Source organism: Podarcis gaigeae, assembly GCF_964106915.1.
Source record: "Podarcis gaigeae genome assembly, chromosome: 2".
In the NCBI taxonomy this organism is placed as follows: domain Eukaryota; kingdom Metazoa; phylum Chordata; class Lepidosauria; order Squamata; family Lacertidae; genus Podarcis; species Podarcis gaigeae.
The window spans coordinates 44,016,954-44,041,000 of NC_139679.1; the positions used below are offsets into that span (position 1 = coordinate 44,016,954).

The window sequence follows — 24,047 nt, forward strand, 5'->3', positions numbered from 1 at the left end:
CTTCTTAAAAGTGGGAGAAGTTACAGTTGATTCAATGATTCTGTTATTCTGTACTTACAATTCCAACAGTGGATTCTTGTATATGCTGCTTGATCACTCTCAGATGTACAGTAGTACTAGTTCCTTCCTCTCCCCATGCAGTTCATTAGAAAATTACTAAATAAGATTACAAGTCATGGAACGTAATGAATAACCACTTTTATGCATTCTTACTAAAGCCTACATAGGATTGCAGACTTCTACCAGTGTTAACAGAGTTTTTGCTCATGGTCTTTTGATCTACTGATAAGGGTGCATAGGATGGCTTTTATTCACCACCAAAAGCTGGAAACTTATCTTGGAACAAATTGAGCTTTTCCTGTAATCAGATGCTGAGTAGGTAGGAGGTGCAACCCATGATACAAATGACTTGATGGTGATTGTAACAACTAAATTGTAAACTGCTTCCATCTAAATAGAGCCACTTCTGAGTAGGTGTTTGGCTTGTGGAAACAGGAACTTAAGTGCAAAGCACATCCATATAGCTTTAGGAGACCACACAACTTTTCTCCCAGCAGAGAAGTGACTGTGACAGCAGGGGGACATTCTGAACCAAAGTAAGGCATGCTACATTTTAAGTGCTACGTAGTTGCAGAACTGCAATGCTTTAAAGTGTCCACAGCATCGTTGCAAGGGAGGTGCACAAGGGGGGAAAAACAGAACAACAAATTGTGCTTTCCCTTGGCTTTTACCAAGTAAACAAGAAGACTTCCCCCTACCCCAAGCAGCGAGGTGGTGCTAGGGGTGGGCATTTAGGGGCCTGACTCATTTGTGGCTTGCTAGATAGAAGCTGATAGTGACAGAAAGGAAGCACAAGTGGCTGTGTTGCATCTGCCCCAAGAACTCTGACTTGGAGCAGCCTTAACCTACCATGGATGACGGCTATCAGAATGAAGAATACTACAATGACAATGTGTCAGAGAAAATATCCCACACTGAGGAAGTGCACTCGGAGTTTGAACCTACAAAAGCAGGTAACGGGGAGAATGAGAAGAAATTCTCAAAGGGTTGCTCTGGTTCTGTAATAAGGTGTTATGTTCACACAATAATAATAATAAATTTTATTTATATCCCGCCCTCCCCAGCCGAAGCCGGGCTCAGGGCGGCTAACAACACTAAAATAGTGCAACATTCTAAAAACATTATAAAAATTAATTAAAATCAAAATTGATGGCAACCATACTAAAGTTCTGTAAAGATTGCCAAAGGAGGGAGTCAGGCTGCGCCCTGACCAAAGGCCTGGTGGAACAGCTCTGTCTTGCAGGCCCTGCGGAAAGATGTCAAGTCCTGCACGGCCCTTGTCTCTTGTGACAGAGCGTTCCACCAGGTTGGAGCCGCAGCCGAAAAAGCCCTGGCTCTAGTTGAGGCCAGCCTAACCTCTCTGTGGCCTGGGACCTTCAAGATGTTTTTATTTGAAGACCATAAGTTCCTCTGTGGGGCGTACCAGGAGAGGCGGTCCCGTAGGCCCTAGGGTCCTAGGCCCTATAGGGCTTTGAAGGTTAAAACCAGCACCTTAAACCTGATCTTGTACTCCACCGGGAGCCAGTGCAGCTGGTATAGCACCGGATGAATGTGATCTCACAGCGAAGACCCCGTAAGGAGTCTCGCCGCGGCATTCTGCACCCGCTGGAGTTTCTGGGTCAGTCTCAAGGGCAGCCCCACGTAGAGCGAGTTACAATAATCCAGTCTGGAGGTGACTGTTGCGTGGATCACAGTGGCTAGGTCAGGGCGAGAGAGGTAAGGAGCCAACTGCTTAGCTTGGCAGAGATGAAAAAATGCCGCCTTTGTTATAGCTGCAATCTGCACCTCCATGGAGAGGGAGGTATCGAAGATTACACCCAAACTCTTAACGGACGGTGCTGGCACTAATTGCACCCCCCGCAAGAGATGGGAGTTGCCCCCTCAATCCCATATCGTCCCGTCCCAGCCACAGGACCTCTGTCTTCGAAGGATTTAACTTCAACCGGCTCCCACGTAACCATCCAGCCACAGCTTCCAAGCATCTGATCAGTGTGTCTGGGGCCAAGTCAGGATGGTCATCCATCAACAGAGTTGGGTGTCATCAGCATACTGATGGCAGCCCAGCCCAAAACTCCGGACAAGCTGGGCGAGGGGGCGCATAAAGATGTTAAAAAGCATCGGGGAGAGTATCGCACCCTGGGGCACTCCACACACCAAGGAGTGGTGCGAAGACAATTCCCCCCGAAGCGCCACCCTCTGTCCCTGACCAGAGAGAAACGAGCGCAGCCATTGAAGGACTGTGCCCTGGATCCCCACGTCAGCAAGGCAGTGGTCCAGGAGTTCGTGATCTGACAGGTCTAGAAGAATCAGCAGCCCTGACCCGCCTCGATCCAGCTGCCTGCAGAGATAATCTGTTAGGGCGACCAGAGCCGTCTCGGTCCCATGACCAACGCGGAAGCTGGACTGGAATGGATCCAGAACCGATGTTTCATCCAGAAACATACCAAGCTGTTCAGCAACTGCTCTCTCAATCACCTTACCCAGGAATGGAAGATTCGAAACCGGGCGGTAATTGGATAGATCTAAGGGATCTAATGATGTTTTCTTTAAGAGCGGGTGCACCACTGTCTCCTTTAGTTCCCAAAGGAATGTCTCGGTGCCAATGGACAAATTGATGATATCCCCCAGGGGGCCCCGCACCTCATCTGGACACGCTCTAATCAGCTAGGACGGGCATGGGTCGAAAGGACAAGTGGGGGCTTTCCAGCTCGGAGGAGTCTGTCCACATCGGCTGGGGATATCCGGTCAAAGTGGTCCAATACTGGACCTGAGGACAGTCGAGGGGCCTCCAGTTCCTTTACTGTATCCAAATTGGCATGGAAGTCATGGCAGAGCAACAGGACCTTCTCCGCAAAAAAGCTTGCAAATGCCTCACAGCTGTGTGTCAAATTGTTATTTAAATTTGTCTGTCCTTCAAGGGACGTTAAAGACCGAATTATACTAAATAATTGCGCCGGGCGAGAGCTAGCGGATAAAATGGAGGCCGAGAAGTAGGACTTCTTAGCGGCCTTCACTGCCATCTCATAGGTTTTCATAAAAACCCTTAAGATGTTCTTGAAGCTCCGTCATGGGCACCCCGCCATACTCGCTCTAGCCATCTGAGGTCCTGCTTTATTTTCCGGAGCTCCTCGGTAAACCAGGGAGCCCGGTTTCTGCGGGGTCGTAGAGGGCACTTAGGTGCGATCTCATTGATGGCTGCCAGGAGCTGGGTATTCCAGCCCTCAACAGCTCAGTTAATGAGTCGCCAGGGGGAGAAAGGTCCCACAAGGCTTGACGGAATCTATCAGGGTCCATCAGCCTCTGCGGGTGAGCCCAAATCGGCTCACCACCTAAGCAGGGTGGGGGTGGAACATCAATCCTGGCTTTCAGAGCGTAGTGATCAGACCATGGTACCTTCATTGAAGGAAACATGATCACATCTATACCGACGCCAAAAATCAAATCCAGTGTGTGGCCTGCTTGATGTGTGGGGCCCGAAACAAACTGGGAGAGCCCTAGTGTTGCCATGGAAGACACCAGGTCCAGAGCCTGTGAGGGGAGAGTGGCATCAGCATGGATGTTGAAGTCCCCCAATACCAATAGGTTAGGGAATTCCAAGGCCCAGCCGGCCACCGCCTCCAGCAGGCCTGACAGGGTGGCTGCTGGTGTGCTAGGTGGCCGGTACACCAGCCAGCACCTCGGAGCCCCACACTAGGCCAACACATTCAATACCGGGGATCGATGGTGATGGTAGAGCCCTGAAAGAACAATCTTCCCGGATTAATAATGCCACCCCTCCCCCCTGGCCCACAGTCCGCGACTGGTGGAGGACGGAGAAACCCGGGGGCGCCATCTCTCATAAAGTGACAGTTTCCCCTTCGTGCACCCAGGTCTCCGTCACATAAGCCAGGTCGACCCCCTGCGAGGTGAAGAAATCTCGCAGGGTGGCGGTTTTGTTGCCTATAGACCTGGCATTGCACAACACCAGTGATGGAGGTGAGTAATCCTTGCTCACCCTACCCTCGTCTCTTGGGATGGGGCGCAGATTGGAAGGGGTACGAGCATATCCATATCTCGATCCTTCGCCTATGACATCTGCCCCCACCGCCATACCTCCCTCGCCCCTCCACGGTAGGAATCCCAAGCCTCCATTTACAAAATATAAAAGCAAAACAAACAAACAAACAAACAAATACACCAAAACAAAACCAATCCCCACCCCACTCAACAACCATCCCACCCCAACCCAAGATAAAACAAAACAAAATAAAAATACATGAATAAAAACCACTGCTTATGGTGGTATAACAAAGTAAAAACTAAAAACACTTTTAAAACACTTTAAAATATATAAAAACATTTTTAACATTTGCTGCAGCAGCACTAGTGTCCTTAAAGTTGTGGCGGTTGTGAATGTGGGCCCCGCCCCCTGGCCTGATGGAGTGGGCTTGCAGGGGGAAGAGTCCTCCCCACAAACTCATGGCGAAGTGGCAGCAGCAATGTCCCGAGGCCTCCTTGGAGCCTTATATGCTGAGGTGGAGTATGGGGCCCGCCCCCAAGCCCAAAGTGGAGAATGGGCTTGCAGGGGGAGCGGTCCACCCCAAGACTCACTGGCAAAGCGGCAGCAGCAGAACAACAGAACAACAGAAGCAAAACAGAACAACAGAAGCAAAATAAAGGAGGTGCCCTTACCTAGGGAAGGTGTCTTATTCTGAAGTGAAATTTGCAACTCTATGCACTATGCCATGTAGCCACAGTTCTCCAAGAGCAATAAAATTTCTTGCTGCAGAACTCGGAGGATATTGTGGAAACATTGTAAGAAACAGTCACATCTTTCACTACAGTTTAGTTAATGTCAGCTGCTTTTTGCTAACGTTTGGCTTGCTGTATAAACTTTCTTAAAATGTATATCTGCTAAAAAGTGTCAGCTCTTATATATCAAAACTTTTTTTTCTCAATTTTTAGATATGTATTCCAAAGGGCTCAGTTTTCAAGAGTGAGGGCTGGATGGTGGGACCCCTGTCCCACAGTGGGCAAAAGTTAGAAGCAATGTCTATAGGGAGACTACTAGTCAGCAGCCATCAAACTGACTGGAAAAGGAGCAGTTTAGTATATCTGGAATCTCTTGGTACCTCCAAAAAGTAAATCAATACATTAAATTGAATTTGGGGAGAAATATTTGCCAAAGTGAAGAGGCTGACCTGAAACATTGGTCAGGACTAGTGATGGGGGTGGGGAAAGAAACTTGATTAAAGCAACCATATTACTAGTTGATTCACGTTCTCCAAGGCTTATGTCTCACTATCCCCCAAAGACATTTCACTCAAACCAGGAGGCTCCAGAAGGTAGCCCTAGTATTGCCTCTACTAATACGCTCTTAATAAAATGCAATACATAAATGTTATAAATGTAGGAAAAAAGGTAAAGGTAAAGGGATCCCTGACCATTAGGTCCAGTCTCAGTCTCAGTCAGTTTTATTGCACATAGCCAAAGGCTGCCGCAATGTACACAGAATTATTTGACAATTAAAAGAAATTATACTGAATTCGTAAAAAAAGACTTAAAACATTTGTATTATTAAAACATTACGTACTCTAAACAAAGCTTTAAAAGTACCCCAATGTACAAATAAAAACATTAAACAATAAAATTCATAAGCTAAAATCATCACATGGTCACTAATGTTAAAAACAGTATCAATTAATACAGTGTGCAATTTATACTCAGAGTTTGGTGACAAAGATAGAGCATAGCCTGAGGTAGATAGATGGGATCAAATAAATTCATCTCCTTTACAGTTAATGGCTACCTTGGCTATATAATTTGCTCTAATTTTCCTAGCAGCAGTTGTAAAAAGTGCTACCCGCCAGGTCACATACTTATCTGTGTCTTTTTCTTTTTCTTGCATCATGTGGCCAGCATGACTAAGCCGCTTCTGGCGAACCAGAGCAGCGCACAGAAACACCATTTACCTTCCTGCCAGAGCGGTACCTATCTATCTACTTGCACTTTGACATGCTTATGAACTGCTAGGTTGGCAGGAGCAGGGACCGAGCAACGGGAGCTCACCCCATCGCGGGGATTTGAACCGCCGACCTTCTGATCAGCAAGTCCTAGGCTCTGTGGTTTAACCCACAGAAGCCACCAAAAGAGCTATATTCTCATTGGTTTGTGTTACAGTTTCTTACCTGTGCACTGTAGAAAGAGAGGGCTGGATGTGCACCCATTCAGGGTGCAGCAAGACCCTTTCATCCAGAAAGTCACAAAGCAGACAGTCTCTTAAAAGTGCTCTTTCCTCTCTGTAGACTCAATGATTTTGGACCAGGGATATGAGAATGCTGAGCCAGTATATGAGTACATCGGGTTTTCTGGCATACAGATGAGAAGGCTACCAGACAACAGAGGGAAAGCAGAGCCAGGTGAAAGGTTAAATGAACTTGACAAATGATATTACAAACTTTTCTAATGTGCTTGGAAAACTCTGGGAATATGCTTGTGCAATATATGAAACTGTCAGGGACTGGGCAGAGGAGGAATGGTGGAGACTACCTCCCTAGCCTGACTCTTCCAGAGAAGAGGAGGACTGTTTAGAATTACAACAGGGATTTGAGGGAGGTCATAGCTGAGTGAGATGAGAGGGAGAGTTGAGAAATAATGGGAGAGGAGGAGGAGGAGGAGGAAGTACCAAGAGGGTGACAGCAGATGGACTCAGTGTCTTTAGAAAGCATTCCAGACACACACACCCAGAACCCGTCGAGCCTTGAAAGTAGGAGAGCCAGAGCTCAAAGGCACTTGTCAGCACCTTTAGAGGTGATGAGGATGACGAATAAGGAAGTGGGAGAGATGGGGGTGGGGGTGGAGATTCACTTGGGACAACGCCATTATCCAAGAGGCTGGGTTCTAAAGCCTCTCTCTGTAAATACTGAATAAAAAGCGGATGGCAAGAACATTCCTTGCCTTCTTTATATGTTCTTGGGTAAACCGGCCATTGGAGTTGCTGGCAGCAGCCTGACAGAATCAGACTTTTTCAATTCAAACTGTAATCCCTTAAAATGGGTGGTGAACCTAAAGCCTGGGGGTCAAATGTGGCCCGGCCCTCAGGACACTCACGGAGTCATGCTTCCTCCCCAGGCCACAGTCCCTGCTTTTTAGCACCCTTGATTGCTTTTTCTGGCTGGAATTTGTCCTTGAACTGTGCTAATGCCTCTTGCTTGCCTGCAAGATTTCTAGTTCCTGAAATTTTCTGACGCTCCTACAGCTTCTAGGTGGCTTACTCTTCTTTATTTGCAGCACTGTATACATTTGAGAATGACAAGCGGGGACCTTTCGTCAGGAAACCCGTCAGCATCTTCTCACTTCTGCTGCTCTGCTCCCTTATCATGGTGAAAACTGCTTTCGTGATGACATCTGTTAGATGTAAGTCCATATCTGGAGAAGGCTAAACTTTTTTTGGTTATTACTTCTGTGAAGCTTAAAGCATGATGCACGTTTAAAGCATGGCACGCATGCACCCATCTTTTATATATCTAACACCTCTCAATTCATTTTATTTAAGTAATGCCAATTGCATACAGCCATGTTACGTTTTAAATGTCTAAAAACTCCAACACACACACACACACACACACGATTCCTTTCTTAAAAGTATACATTGACAACCTGCATTCAGCTACAGAAATCTGAGGACAAAATAGACATAGAATCATAGAGTGATTGAAGGCCTCAGGCCACCTCCCATAGAATCATAGAGTGAATGAAGGCCTTAGGCCACCTCCTTCTACTCAACTCAGGACATCCAGAGTTAGAACATCCATAGCAGATGACTCTCCAGCCTCTAACTGAAGACTTACAATGGGGGAGAGCCCACCCAGCCTTGGAAGCTGGTTCCACTGCCAAACTACTCTTACCATCCAGAATGTTTTCCTGTTGTTCAGCCAAAACCTTTCCTCCTGTAACTTCAGCTCACTAGATCTGGTCCCGCTTGCTGAGGCAGCAGAAAATGAGCTTCTGTGTGACAGCCCTTCAGGTATTGGAAGAGTGCCACATTTTCCCCACCAATCCCCCAAATTAACCAAATCAAACCAGGATGAATATACCCAGTTCTTAGTTTACACCTTCCTTTCTTCATTTATTTATTTATTTTCCACATCCCTAAATACAGTAATACCTTGTGTTACAGACGCTTCAGGTTACAGACTCCGCTAACCCAGAAATAGTACCTCAGGTTAAGAACTTTGCTTCAGGATGAGAACAGAAATCGTGCTCTGGCGGCACGGTGGCAGCGGGAGGCCCCATTAGCTAAAGTGATACCTCAGGTTAAGAACAGTTTCAGGTTAAGAACGGACCTCCAGAACGAATTAAGTTCTTAACCCGAGGTACCACTGTATCTTCATTAGCCAGTGGTCCTCACTGAACCCATTTTATTGTCTCTATAGCCTTCTTGGACATGGTTATCCAGATGAGGTCTGACTAGTGCAGAATAAAGTGGGATTATGAATTCCCATGACTTGGAAACTATAGGCCTGTTAATGAGGCTGAAGATTGCCTTAGCCTCCCCCCCCCTTTTTTTTTTTTGCAGCTGAATCACATGAATCACACTGTTGAAATGCATCAGTTTAAAATCATTGCTGATTAGCTGATACTTACTGCAGTTCACTTCACAATATATGAGAAAATCAGAAATCCTATCTGGAGGGTTGTAAGAACCCCAGAACAGTGTGCAGGGGGAGGAGAGGGGAGATTTTTCTACCTGGTAAGCTGAAATACTTGCACTGATGTCTTTCTTGACTTCTTCCTCATTATGGTGAAAGTTGTGAGGAAAGCGGCACACCATCTTAAGGTCAGTGGGGTATGTGGGTTGAATGGGAAACCTAAATACCCCTTTTGGATTTCCAAAAGGGAGCAGGTCCCCATGTCTCTGCTGTCACACTATCATGTGATTAACTATCATGTGATTAAAAACTCCTAGATATTGTATCATTTGCTGAATGTTCATGTAGTATGTGACACCAGTCATAGAAATATTGGATGAATGACCAGTGGAACATTTTGGATGCACTTGCTGTGGGATATATTGTTTAAGGCTCCTTATCTTGCAGGCTTTTCAGTGTGTCCAGATGAATGGGTAGCATTTCAGGAGAAATGCTATTACTTTCCCATAAAAACAGGAAATTGGGGTGAGGTCAGAAGCTTCTGCCGATGGCTGGGTGCAGATTTGATGATAATTGACAACAAAATGGAACAGGTGAGTCTCTCCTGTCCTGACTCTCTCATCTAAGATGTGGAGATTCAGAGACTGTTGCATAGGACACCCTCTCCTTGCTAGGTAGAAATTACTGCAAGCCAGGCAAACAACAGATGGCAGAGAACTGCTTTCCCATAAAAGCCAGTCCTATGCCCTGATCTGAAGTTGAGACTTAAGTATAAACAGGAGAGAAATTGGATTGAGTTCACACTTTCCGAAACAATATGTAAACCAAATTCACACTTCCCGAAACAATATGTGAACCAAAGTGCTGTCATCCTTTAAGATTTGCATTTCTCTGAATTTTGCAATGCAATCCTTGTAATGTGTACTAAACTATATACTAGGATAAACAGTGTATGTAAATGAATATATTACCAAAAAGAACATGCAAAAGTGCTTGGCAAAAATATTGGGCAGCAGGTAAGGAGTAATTTGATTCTGTTTTCATTTTGTCTAGGACTTTCTAATTTATAAAATGGATTCCACGAAGAATCTGTGGATTGGCTTGCGTTATGCAGAGGGTGTACCAGGGTGGCAATGGGTGGATGGTACAGAGTTGACCTTTGAGTGAGTAGAATTCCTCAATGCATCATCCTTTATCTTTACACATTGAGACTGAGGCTCAGAAAGCTTTAAGAATTTCAGCAGTAAAAATTTGGAAGTGTATTTCCCATAATACGGACAGGAAACAACATATTCACAACAAACCTTTAAAGCACTCTTATACTTTATCAGTCATGGATTCACCCAGAGAATCCTGGGAGTTGTGGTGTATTAAGTGTCTCCTAACAGCTGTCAGCAGGGACGCGGGTGGCGCTGTGGGTAAAAGCCTCAGCGCCTAGGGCTTGCTGATCGAAAGGTCGGCGGTTCGAATCCCCGTGGCGGGGTGCGCTCCCGTTGCTCGGTCCCAGCGCCTGCCAACCTAGCAGTTCGAAAGCACCCTCGGGTGCAAGTAGATAAATAGGGACCGCTTTCTAGCGGGAAGGTAAACGGCATTTCCGTGTGCAGCTCTGGCTCGCCAGAGCAGCGATGTCACACTGGCCACGTGACCCGGAAGTGTCTTCGGACAGCGCTGGCCCCTGGCCTCTTGAGTGAGATGGGCGCACAACCCCAGAGTCTGGCAAGACTGGCCCGTACGGGCAGGGGTACCTTTACCTTTACCTTTAACAGCTGTCAGCACCCATGGCAAAGAATTAAATGTAGGGTGTTGATGTGACCAGTGTATATATGGTCCGTGTGGAGGTGGATGTTACATGGAGTGCCAGCTTGGCTAAAAGCCTCCCATGTTAATTCTCCTTCTTCCATCAGGTTTGGAGTGATAAAAATGGGACTGGGCCAGTATCCCTGTGCTGTATGTGGTGCTTTGATCAGCTGATTGTCAGGGTTTTAGTGTCCAACAATGAGTCATATGATGTCATTGTGATGCCAGGTGATTGACAGACGTCCAGCCCTACCCACCTGTCACACTTGGCCTGTGGGTGGAGGAGATAAGGATTCAACCCCCTAGTTATATCCTATTCCTCACCCCTGGTCTTTAATCTAAACAGAAGCTATTTGTATTTTTTAGATTTCATAGGTGGTAGATAAAAGCATGAAGGGCATAGCAGGAAACTTGGATGGAGAAGGAAGAATATAGATCCTGCTGCCACCAGAGCCACTGAAGTAAACAGTACTTCAATATAAATGACAAGTATGTTTGATGTTTGATCTGGGACTGGCTGTGTGAAAGCAGCACCATCCTCTTTGGTCAATGTGATGTTCTCTTCTTCACATGCACCACAATCTTAGGCATCTTTATTTAGAAGTCAGTACCACTGTGTTTGGACGCAGGTGGCGCTGTGGGTTAAACCACAGAGCCTAGGCCTTGCCAATCAGAAGGTCGGCGGTTCAAATCCCCGCAACGGGGTGAGCTCCCATTGCTCGGTCCCTGCTCCTGCCAACCTAGCAGTTCAAAAGCACATCAAAAGTGCAAGTAGATAAATAGGTACCGCTCCGGCGGGAAGGTAAATGGCGTTTCCGTGCGCTGCTCTGGTTCGCCAGAAGCGGCTTAGTCATGCTGGCCACATGACCCAGAAGCTGTACGCCGGCTCCCTCGGCCAATAAAGTGAGATGAGCGCTGCAACCCCAGAGTCGGTCACGACTGGACCTAATGGTCAGGGGTCCCTTTACCTTTACCTTTACCACTGTGTTTAAGGGAGATTTCCTCCTGGGCAAAGTGCTCCTAGGATTGCAGTCACCTGCAGTTGATCCTGCTTCTCAGAATCTGCAGAAAATTTGAGGCCAGCATCTGTTTCTTTCCCAACTTCAAGCTCTGTCCCCTCTCATCACCCTGCTGGTATGTGACTCACGCTGTTTTATCTTTTTCAGAAACTGGGAGACGCCAGATAACATTCAACTTACCGACAAATATAATTATAAGACCCATTGTGTTCTTACTTCAGATGAAGCCTCAAAGGGCAAGTGGAACAACATTCCCTGTGATAAGCTCCATCTATCTGTCTGTGAGAGGGACAAGGAGGTGACCTGCGTGCTGCGGTCTCCACTTTCACCCCACTGAAATGATTTGCTTTATTTTTATTCCATAGAAACAATTTTTTTAAAAAGATAATTGGACAAAGCAAATACAGAAGAAAAGCAAAAGCAACTTGTAGCAAGGACATACACCAGTCAAACAGATGTGTCACTGCTGTGAAAACACGTGCTCTATTCCTAACAGTATTTCATGAATTGTTTCCATTGTATTAAAAATCAACAACTGCAAGGTGAGACAACCAACCAAGTATTCCCCAAAGCTTGGGTTAAAAGGTGTGTCTTGTTAGAATCCTAGAAACCAATTCAAATACTAATTACGACTCAGGCATGCTGTTTCTTTGAGGCTGGTTTATACCACAAACTGCCTCTCAAGCAAATGTAGCAATTGCATGCACAATTAACGACCCACTCAGAGTCCCATCTTGACTTGAAGGTTTTCAGAACTGTCTCTTGGTAGTGGCTTGGTCAGAATATCAGCTGTCTTTCTTTGGTTTGACAATACACCACAATTCAACATGTCTGTCTTGTATTACCTAATGCACATGGTAGTTTTTAACCCTAATGTGTTTAGTTCTTGCATGTAGCTTTTCTTTGTGATAATTTCAAACAGCTTTAATTGTGCTCCATCAACTGAACAGGTTTCTGCATACACAACCCAAAGCCCTTAGTTAGTTGGTCAGTTAAGACCAGTTCTCTACATACCTCAGTTGTACCTATATACTCTCTTTCTTGGAAAAAGCTGATAGCTATGCATGGCTCCCAGCTCAACAAAATATACATGCAAGTAAATTTTCCTAGCTAGGAGATTTACACAGCCTGCATGTCTTTGTTAACACAAAGACCGCATGATCCTTTTGTAATGAAACCACATTCTTTTCCTTTTAAATTGTTTGGAACCATTTTTCTTCTTTATTTTTACTTCTGATGGACAGAGATTTGTTTACTGTAACTACTGAAACTTTGTAAGTAAAATCTTTATTTATTTACAAAACAAGGTTTCTGTGATTTATTCTAGCCTACGTATTTTTGTGGGGACCATTGGTTTAAAGGTGGATGAAGGCAGATGCAGAATCTAACTGAGTTTTAATGTGCTTTGTAGCAATTGGCCTATCTCTGTGAGGAGAGAGGAAGAATCTCTTCCCCAAACTTCTATTTCCAATATCACATCTTAGTATGCCATTTAAATATAAGCAGATGGTGCCATGCACACATCTAAAAGGTAGAGATTCCAATAGTCAAGAGGTCACCACAGAGAAGGCTCTGTTGCATACCACTGTCCCAGAGAGCACCCCAAAATTACAAACTTACCCTTTCTAGAGGAGTGCCCATCCCAATACACAAGGAGGCTCACTTCCTAGACTCAACAACTTGGCACACACATTTATCTTCCTCTTCCAACAAGCTTTATCCAAGTTTTCATCTGTATTAAAACTATTTAAACAACTTGTATGTATGCAATTGTTTTTCATTGTTTTATATATGAAGCTGTTTTTTCCTGTTTCCTGTTTTGTGGTTGTAATTGTTTTATAACTGCATGTATTAATTTCGCAAACCACCCTGACATCTCGCAGAAGAGAGATCTGATAAATAAAATGGACTTTTGTCTTGTCTGGATTTGATTTCAGTTTATAGGACCACCCACCCCACCCCCGCACACCCCCCCCCAGCCCATTGTTGAACAAATGGGTGACAAAATGGAGCCCTGTGGGACACTGTGGATAATTTCTCAATGTAAATCAATAAGATAAAAAACAAATACTTAAAAATAACAACAGCAAGGAAAAGAATACAGATGAAATTACTTTTCCAGAAAAATGCTGTGCACAGATGGATTGTGCGTCTTGCTAGTGTTAGGGCAAATGAAAATTTTGGCAGATACCTGGGTGATCAACCTTCTTTCAGACACCTCCAGACATTTCTTATGATAATTTGAACCTTTGTTTTGCGGTCCCTTTCTTTTCTCAAATAACATGAAGCCTGATCACTTGCTCTTTCATTAAGAGCGCACTCATAGTTGTCTGAACCTTTTGTAACGAATCAGCTTCAGTCTCTTTCACAGTTCAGCCATAATTAGCTAGGACCATCCCATCCTGCTTTGCTACATTCAGCCATGACAGTTGCACTCCCCTTCCTGAGCATTAGGAGTGGGGCAAGCGCCTGACATTTCTGTGGTTTGTTTGTTAGATAGAAAGGAAGCTGATAGTGATAGACAGCAAACACAAGAATCCGGTTACTGAGCTTAGCTGCTCTGAGAGGCATTCGAGGAGAAGAATCAAACCCATCATGGATGACGGCTATCAGAATGAAGACTATTGGAATGAAGATTACCAGAATGACATTCTTTCAGACAAATTTTCTCAGAATGCTGAAGTTTCCTCAGAGTCAGAACCTGGAAGCGCAGGTAAATCAGGGCGGCAGTGGAAGGAAGCAGGAAGGGAGGAGAACGGGAAATTCTCAAAAGGCTGTTCCAGTTCTGCTGCTGTTGTGTCCACATCACATATAAAACACACAATTCCCTATGTGAGTGATCTAACAAGGTTATCATTCCTAACTGTAATTCTCCTCTATACTCATTACTCCTCTATACTCTAGTATTTCTCCTCTATACTCTATTCTCATTAGGACTAGATCATGCTGCCACAGTTATCCAGTCTTGGGAGGCTGTTTAATAAGATTGCAATAAACAGTCACAGTTGCTGCAGCAGTTGCAGCATGGTCACATTAACATGTTAGCCTCTTACTTGCTATCAGCACAAGCATTCTTAATATTTACATTTGCTAATAAGCTTCTTTTGACCCAGTTTTGGCTCTTTGAATGATATACTATTCCACAATGAGTGACAAAGCTGGACATGCCCACTTCCAGTGGGTAGCAAGACCATGAAATCTGGAAAGTCACAACGGAGAGCCAAGTAAGCAATCCCTTTAAAAACAACAACACCTTTTCTGTCTCTAGAATCAGTGGTTTTGGACCAGCAAGGATATGAGAATGCTGCGCAGGAATATGAGTATATCGGGTTTTCTGGCATCCGGCTGAGAAGGCTACCAGAGAAGGGAGAGGAAAGAGAACCAGGTGAAAAGAATTAACATACCTCCACAAATGGCACAAATAAATGTTTTTAGTCTCTCTATGGTACTGCAGTCTCAAGAGGAGCACAAATAATATCCCCTTCCTCATTAGACTTTAAAAAGCCTTTGTTGCCCAATCCAGACACCAGTTACACTGTTCATCTACTTCCCTGTCCCGCTTTGGGCTCTGATGTATTGGAGGACCACATGAACTTTGTTGTTGTTCTCATTCCTTCCGTTTCCAAAATTCAGAGGAGTCTCATGTAGCTAAAATGGCACCGTCCACACACAAGAGGGAGGTATCAGAAGCTTTGGGGAAACCTCAAGGTTTTCCAGAAGGACAAAAAATATTTTGAAACCCAGAATGAGCATGCTCAGTAGGCATGGAACACTTGCTGTATTTTGGCAGGTGGGAAGACGGAAACCTGGATGGAAGGGAGACTAGCCAATCCCTCTTCCCTGTGAATCCTGGGAAGAGAACCCTTAACAAATCAAAGAGGCCATGATTCTCTGAGGCAAGCCTTCTTTATTCTCAATGGTCCTGCTCCTGAAATCCCGTGGTCCTCCTCGAGCTTCCAGGTTTATTCTTCTTTATTTGCAGCACTGTTTACATCTGAGGACGGCAAGTGGGGACCCTTTGGCAGGAAACCCTTCATGATCTTCTCAGTTTTGTTGCTCTGCTCCTTGATCATAACAACAGCTACTCTCATAATGGCATGTCTTAGATGTAAGTTCAGATCTGAAGAAGGTAAAATCTTCTGGATATTACTTCTGTGTAGTTCCACCTGCCCCACCCCACCCCCAGAAGTACATAGTGCTGAAGGAGGAAGTAGAGAGAGCGACACTCTGTCCCACTTCCTCTTTCAGCTCTATGTATTCAGCTGTATGTATTCCTCTTTCAGCTTATATGTATTGTTGCACACCACTCCAATCTCTGAGAAGTGCCTGGATTCCAGGGGTTTCAGATGTTTCCTTCTGGAAATGAGGCACAGCAGAGACTATGGTGTCTTTATGATATATTTACCCATATATGCAACCTGAGCCTATGATGGAGGGGTTCACAGTATCAACACCCCAAAAAGTTCTTGCTTCTCCCATAGCTGCAGCCTTGGATTGAAGCAGAAATCAACTATGGCCCACTCTATGCCTTTCAAGCCTGCAGCTTTTTCTCCAGCTTCTAGTTCACATCCCAGCAAACTCTACCCTCAAACTCAGGCTTTGCCCTTCTATCTATCTGAGAGCTGAAGGAGGAGCCCTCCCATTTGCCATTGGACACAGAGCCCTCTTTCCTTTATTCTCTTAATGGCCCATCACCTTTCTTTTATTATCTGAATGGCCCCTCACCCAGGCAGTTAGCCTGACTTGATTAAATTCTAACATTTGCTGGATCCAGTGAATAAAGAGGTCTGGCAACCACAAACTAATAACATTGCTTTTCAAGGCTCAAATCAGCAGCTGAAAAGAAAGAAAACTGACAAGAGAGAATATGAGGGAAAGGAGGAACAGTTTGAGAGACTAGGGGGAGGAAAATGGAGTCCCTGTGAGGAGGCAGGGTGAGAACAAAGACAGAGATCAAGAGGGACACACAGAGAGGAGGGGATGGAATGCTGGAGCAAGAGAGATGAGAAGTTTCTCTCTCTCTCTCTCTCTCCCTCTCTCTCTCTCTCTCTCTCACACACACACACACACAAACTGGTAAAAGAGATCCTCTTGGAATTACATGTTTTTTTCACATATCTCCCCAGCACACACAGCCAAAGTCAAATCACAGATCACATCTTTCTCCGTTAACTGAACCCAGATTTTTATGGTTTGCCCTTAGGTGATGATATTTCACACACACACCATCTGGATAAGGCAAAGGGACTGGTTTTGAAATGTGTGTTTATTGGCAATTATGGTAGTGTATGACTCCAGGCACAATAACATCCTTTGACCAGCAAAACATCTAAGATATATTCATGCTGGGTAGCATTAATCAACATTTCCATATATTGCAGGCTTTCCAAAGTGTGCAGATGGCTGGCATAAGTTTCAGGAAAAATGCTACTACTATTCCACAGAAAAAATGCAACAGAATACAGCTAGAAGTTTCTGCCAAGCCCTAGGTGCAGATCTAATAGTGATTGACAGTGAAAATGAACAGGTAATTCTATCTAAGGAATAAATAAAATATAATTGAGTGTGTTACTTTCACTAATATATTCATTTCTATGAACACTTGCCTAATATGTGCAATTTTGCAAATATTATATGGCTAGAGAACTGCAAATTCATGTTATTTTCATTTTCTATGAGGACTTTCTGAAAGATAAACTGCAGATAAGTGAGAACACTTGGATTGGACTGACTTACATAGAGGCTGAAAGAAAGTGGATGTGGCAAGACTTCAAAAATCATTCCTACACGTGAGTAGCATTATTGAGTTGAAAATTCTCTACCATATCATAGCACTGATTTGCAATGACTCCTTGTCCACCCCTGTTTACTATGTGCATTAGCTACAGTTAGATCTGCTCCCTAGTGCTTATAGTGCACTAGCAACCTCTCCCCCCTCCAAACTTGACAGCTAAAGCTGAACCATTTTCCTCCTCTGAGTACCTCTCCTCTTAGAATATGGTAGCAGATCTTCCCAAACTCTCCAAAGGTCAGATTCATGTACTTTTCCATACAGAAGTCAGAAAACACAGGTTGTAAAACTGGGCTTTGTTTCAGTGGTGAAAGTTTCTAAATTATTGGTATAGGAACACAAGAATGGCTTGTAAGATCAATCAGCTCAGACCTCTTTACACACTGAGTTTCTCAGATAAACTGGAGGGGAACAGCAATGGGCTTGATTCCCTCCTTACCACTTCCGGTCGGCGCCAGCGTTTTAATGGCGGTCTTAGCCTCGAGCTCCGAGGCGAGACTGCTCTGCGAGTTCGGGTCTGACCCGCTACGGCGAGCGGGGGACCCCTAAAATCGCAGGCGCTGAAGCCTGCGAACAAGGAGACTCGGTGGGCACCTTTGCGCCCCCCGGTACTGCGAAAGAGCCTTTTTAAAGGCTCCGGAGCGGCATCGGGTGTGAGCGCGGTGCTGAGAGTCGCTACCCAGCCCGCAGAGTGAAGCCGCGTCGCCATTAACGGAGAGCGCCGATTCCTTCCTGAAACTACAATTGGCATCGATACCCGTGAGTAAGAACTTAAAACAACTATTAACGGGACTTAAAAACTTGGATTTGGCTGAAAACGGGAGGCATTAAATCAAGGAAGTCTGCCCCCCGGGAACTGCATGTTTAATCAAGCAACGAAAAAATCAAGTTGTTTTTATATGACAAGTGCTTTTTAAAACTACAAGCCCGACATCAGAGAGTAACCTCCCCCCCTTTTGGGCAGGAATAGGGGGGGAAGAAGAAAAAAAGAGACATTATTAACCTGCTGAAAACATTAAGAGAAGTTATCCCTCCTCACCGCTAAACTCCCCTGGTAGGGGCTGCCTGATCAGAGTTGTATCGCCGGAAAAGGGGAACTGTCAAAAGGGAGCTGTCAAAATCGGACTGTAGATGTGAATGACTCTATCTGACAAAAAGTAACGGTTTTGGCTTATTTAGAAGATTGTTTTACCTTGATACAAAGTAAAGTTCGTGTTGGACTATTGGATTTGTATCGATATATGCTTAAGGCTTCTTTGTGACTTTCACTTTTGGGATACATTTTACTCCCCCTAGAGGGAAAGAGAGACATTGTTCCATTGGAAAAAATAACAGTGGGATTTTCCACTTAAACCTTTCCTGTGAGAACGACCTTGGCTATGAGCAATCCAGTGGAGGAAATATCAACAAGGGCCAGAACAAAAGCACAAGCACAAAAGAAAAGGGCCTCCACGGCAGGCTTACCAGCTGCACAGGAAAGAGTAACAACAGCATCAATGGATTCTATGACACAGGCACTGCTTAAAATAAATCAGTCTCTAGAGGCATTGACAAAGCAATCCACAGACAACTCTAAGAAGTTGGCAGAAAATTCCAGAAAATTGACAGAACTTACAACAAGATTAGACTTGAACACAACAACGATTTCATCTCATACTGACTCCATAAATAAATTAATACAGGAAAATACAGAAACGAGGAGGATAGCCGAGAGTGCTCAAAGTACGGTTGAGGAATTTAAAGGAAAATTTGTTCCAATTGAGAGGAAAGTGGGTGAACATGATGCAACCTTGGCCTTGATGGAACTTGAGAGAAAAGGGAAGAATCTGAAGCTAAGACTTGTCCCTGAGGAAGAAAAGGACGACCTTAAGGAATTCCTCACAGAGAATATTCATGGATTTTGGTTGGAGGACTGGGAAGGAGAAGAAGATTTTGAGATAACCACAGCCTTCCGGCTGGGCAGGAGACAAGGCAAAAAGCCGAGGGATTGTCTAATCACATTAAGATCTAGAGAAGAGAGAGACAAAATATTAAATCTACATTTTCAGAAGGCATTGGTGATAGGAAACTCTCAGATACAGATTTTTAAAGACATCCCTCGTTACATTTTGCAAGTAAGGACCTACTTTAAAGACCTTGTTGACCTGCTGAAGGGAAATAGCATCCCATTTAGGTGGGAATTTCCACAAGGATTGTCCTTCAACTTTAAAGGGAGGAAGATAAAGATCAAAACAATACAGGACAAGGACCAGTTTTTGGAAAGAAACTTTGAGGACTTACAAAAAGGGACTGTGACCCTAAGAGAACCAACAGACATCTCAAATCTATCATTTGGACTTACTTCACCACCACCAACCGAAGAAGAACAATTATTGGGTGCGGTCGGAGGAACAGATACCCATCAATAAACCAAGATGTCTCTGCAACTATTAACCTGGAATTGCAATGGTTTGAACCTTCCCCGAAAAAGAAAACAAGTTTTTTACATTCTAAAAAAAGAACAATTGGACATAATATGCCTCCAAGAAACACATATAGCCAGAACCCACAGGAAGCTTCTGATAAATAAGAGACTAGGATTGGAATTTATATCATCAGATAAAGTCAAAAAAAGAGGCGTAGTGATGTACATTAAAGAAAAATTGGCCCCAAAAATGATATTTAAGGACGAGCAAGGAAGATATTTGGCAGTTGAAATTCAATCGCAAGGAGAAAAACTTTTAATAGTAGGGGTGTATGCACCTAATGAGGGGAAGGCGGAATTTTTCAAGAAACTGCATGAGACTCTATCAGACTTTATGGACTATAAAATTGTAATGATGGGCGATATGAACGGAGTAGTCTCCACAAACATGGACAAAGCTCAAAGACTTGTGATATCCAAGGACGGGAGACTACCAAAGGCTTTTTTTGAAATGACCGACAATATGGACTTAATAGACATTTGGAGAACAAGGAACCCTCTAGAAAGAGAGGGAACCTTCTTCTCCGAAGCAAAGATGACATGGACTAGAATTGACCAAATTTGGATCTCCAGCAATCTGGCATCAAAAGTTAAGAAGATAGAAATCTGCCCAAAAACCTGCTCCGACCATAATGCTGTAAAAATGGAAATGAAACAAACAACGGCGGGAACATTTCGATGGAGAATGAATGACACCCTCTTAAAAGATGAAGAAATCTACAAGAAGGCCCAAAAAACTTTAAGAGAATACTTTGAGATAAATTTAAGAACAAATGTGGAGAAAAGAACAATATGGGATGCAAGTAAAGCCGTGATGCGTGGTTTTCTTATTCAGCAGAATTCCCTAAAGAGAAGAAAGCAAAAGGAGAGGGAAGAGAAAATCCTGGAAAAAATAAAGGAAGAAGAGAAGAAGTTAAGATCTAAACCAAAGTCACAAGAAATATTAAGAGAAATAAAATTTTATCAGACGCAATATATGGAACTGATGAATCAAGAAATAGAATGGAAGATAAAGCAGATGAGACAAAAGACATTTGAATCGGCAGATAAATGTGGGAAATTGCTATCATGGCAATTGAAAAAAAGACAAAAACTGAATACTGTAACATCTTTGGAAGAAGATGGAAGAATAATCACTAGACCAAATGAGATAAGCAATTGTTTTCAAAGCTTCTTCAAAAAACTGTACGCGCAAGGCCCAACAAACGAGCAAGAAATAGAGGAATTCATCAGAAAATATGGACTTTCAAAAATCTCAGAACAGAATAAGATGACCTTAAATGGGAGAATAACAGAACAAGAAATAGAGGGTGCCATCCAGAATATGAAATTGGGGAAATCTCCAGGACCGGATGGTTTAACTGCAGGATATTACAAAATGTTAAAAGAATGGTTGACTCAACCATTGAAAGAAGTTTGCAATCAAATTTTGGAGGGGAAAAAGGCTCCCGAATCGTGGAAAGAGGCATTCATCTCACTTATACCAAAGACAGAGACTGGCAAAAGCCAAGTAAAAAACTATAGGCCTATATCACTGTTGAATGTGGATTATAAAATTTTTGCAGACATTCTGGCAAAAAGATTTAAAAGAGTGCTAGTAGGGGAGATTCATAAGGACCAAACAGGCTTTCTTCCAGGGAGATATATGTCAAGTAATGTGAGAAATATTTTAGACATTCTGGAACTGTTGGAAATGGACATTAACAAAAAGGCAGTTTTGATCTTTGTGGATGCGGAGAAAGCCTTTGACAATATCAATTGGAATTTTATGATGAAGAATCTCCAGGGAATGGGGGTAGGCCAAAGATTTCAAAATGGTATAGGTGCGATATATGCAGAACAAAAAGCAAAATTAATCGTGAATGGTATGGTGATGGATGATATATCAATAGAAAAGGGTACACGACAGGGATGCCCTATGTCTCCCCTCCTGTTTATATCTGTCCTGGAGGTTTTGTTAAACATGATTAGAATGGACCCGCTGGTTAAAGGTATTCAGGTCGGAGCGAAACATTATAAATTAAGGGCATTTGCAGACGACTTAGTTCTAACATTACAACAGCCAGAGGAGAGTACGAAAAGAGTGTTGGACCTAATTGAGATATTTGGTCAAGTGGCAGGATTCAAATTGAACAGACAAAAAACAAAAGTGTTGGGGGAAAATTTGACACCGGAAGAAAAAGATAGATTTCAAAATGTAACGGGTTTGGAAATTGTTAAAGAAGTTAAATATCTGGGGGTAAACTTAACATCAAAAAATGCTAATTTATTTAAGGACAATTATGAGAAATGTTGGACAGAAATCAAAAGGGATCTAGATATATGGTCTAGACTGAAACTTTCCTTGTTAGGCCGTATAGCTGTTATCAAAATGAATGTATTGCCGAGAGTGTTATTTTTGTTTCAGACTTTACAAATTTTGGACAAGATGGAATGTTTCAAGAGGTGGCAAAAAGATATATCTAAATTTGTCTGGCAGGGCAAAAAGCCCAGAATTAAGTTTAAGATCTTAACAGACGCAAAAGATAGAGGGGGGTTTGCCCTGCCGGACTTGAGGCTCTACTATGAGGCAGCAGCTTTCTGCTGGTTAAAACAATGGCTACTTCTTGAGGACACAGACATCTTAGATTTAGAAGGTTATGATAATAACCTCGGCTGGCATGCGTATCTGTGGTATGACAAGGTGAAAGTGCATAAGAGTTTTAAAAACCATATGGTACGGAAGGCATTGTATAATGTCTGGATCAGGTACAAAGATTTAATGGAAAATAAAACCCCCAGATGGTTATCACCAATGGAAGCAAAAGCAGTTAAAAAACTTAACATGGACTCAAATTGGTTAAAATATGATGAAATGTTAGAAAAGGATGGAGAAAAGTTTAAATTAAAGAGCTATGAAAAATTAAAACATAGAGTTAGAGATTGGCTACATTACCACCAAATAAATGAAGTGTTTAAGCTGGACAGGAAAGTAGGATTCCAGAGTGAAAAGTCAAAGCTAGAAACGGAACTGTTAGAACCCAATACAAAAAACTTATCTAGAATGTATAACCTGCTGCTGAAATGGAATGTACAGGATGAAACGGTAAAATCAGCTATGATTAAATGGGCACAAGATGTTGGTCATGACATTATGTTTGCTGACTGGGAACAGTTATGGACCACCGGTTTGAAATTCACAGCATGTACTGCTTTGAAAGAAAATATTATGAAAATGATTTACAGGTGGTACATGACTCCAGTCAAGCTTGCTAAGATCTATCACTTGCCCAATAACAAATGTTGGAAATGTAAGGAAGCTGAAGGAACCTTCTATCACCTTTGGTGGACCTGCCCAAAAATTAAGGCCTACTGGGAAATGATCTATAATGAAATTAAGAAAGTCCTTAAATGGACGTTTTCAAAGAAACCAGAGGCTTTTCTTCTGGGCATGGTGGGCCAATTGGTACCGAAGAAGGATAAGACTTTCTTTATGTATGCAACCACGGCAGCAAGAATTCTTTTAGCAAAGTATTGGAAGATGCAAGAACTACCCACTCTGGAGGAATGGCAGACGAAGGTGATCGAATATATGGGATTGGCAGAGATGACCGGCAGAATCCGTGACCAGAGGAAGGAGGCGGTGGAGGAAGATTGGAGAAAATTTAAAGTATATCTTAAGAACTATTGTAAAATATCGGACGGTTAAGATGTCGAGAGGCTAGAAACAAAGAACTACAGCTGTAAATCGTAAATTAAAGGGGGAAACTTAATGAGAATATATAGAGAAATTGACTGAAGGGTTGCTGACACATTATAAAATAATGATGCAGAGAAGGGGAGGTATGGGGAAGTCATGTTTTATGTATCTGTTTGTGATTTGTTTGTTTTTCCTATACCCTTGTTCCCTGCTTTTTTTTTTGTTTTGTAAAAACAATAAAAAATTATTATTAAAAAAAAAAATGATTCCCTCCTTACCAAAGTGAGGGAGAATGACCTAGCTAAGCCTGACAGGGCAGCTTTCTCTCTGTCTGTGGCATTAACCCATTCATGCATTAATTAGACTTAAGCATGTTGGTTATATGAGACTAGTTATCCCACACAAAAAAGTTGAGGCCAGCATCTGCTTACCACCCCTGCTCTCAAGTTCATGATCCTGCCCCATATACTGGATTCCCCTGATAGCATGCAATTCAGACAAATTTGTGTTTCTCATTTTCAGAAACTGGGATGGAAGGACAGAACCAATCAGTTCCCGATGCTGTGTGATTTTGGACCCCAAGTATGAATTAAAATGGAAGAACACC

At 43.3% G+C, this 24,047-nt stretch overlaps 1 protein-coding gene across 2 annotated transcripts; it reads left to right on the forward strand.

The window, feature by feature from the left end:
- Nucleotides 1–24,047, forward strand: LOC310838551 (C-type lectin domain family 6 member A-like). 2 transcript variants are annotated; one of them, XM_083726059.1, is made up of 10 exons: nucleotides 1–1,013; nucleotides 6,345–6,458; nucleotides 7,330–7,455; nucleotides 9,138–9,283; nucleotides 9,744–9,853; nucleotides 11,654–14,891; nucleotides 15,489–15,614; nucleotides 16,888–17,033; nucleotides 17,186–17,295; nucleotides 23,963–24,047. In XM_083726059.1, exons 1-6 carry the CDS (start codon nucleotides 911–913, stop codon nucleotides 11,841–11,843), a joined length of 789 nt encoding a protein of 262 aa, XP_083582185.1. In that variant the 5' UTR covers nucleotides 1–910; the 3' UTR covers nucleotides 11,844–14,891; nucleotides 15,489–15,614; nucleotides 16,888–17,033; nucleotides 17,186–17,295; nucleotides 23,963–24,047. The 2 variants fall into 2 exon arrangements, with proteins under 2 accessions (XP_083582185.1, XP_083582184.1); XM_083726058.1 differs by having other exon boundaries at nucleotides 11,654–15,614.

Excerpts from the sequence above, each read along its gene's own strand:
- LOC310838551 (XM_083726058.1), top strand. The coding sequence starts at position 911 with ATGGATGACGGCTATCAGAATGAAGAATACTACAATGACAATGTGTCA. Across the intron at positions 1,014-6,344 it reads GTTTGAACCTACAAAAGCAG|ACTCAATGATTTTGGACCAG; the intron begins GTAACGGGGAGA and ends TCCTCTCTGTAG. Across the intron at positions 7,456-9,137 it reads CGTGATGACATCTGTTAGAT|GCTTTTCAGTGTGTCCAGAT; the intron begins GTAAGTCCATAT and ends CTTATCTTGCAG.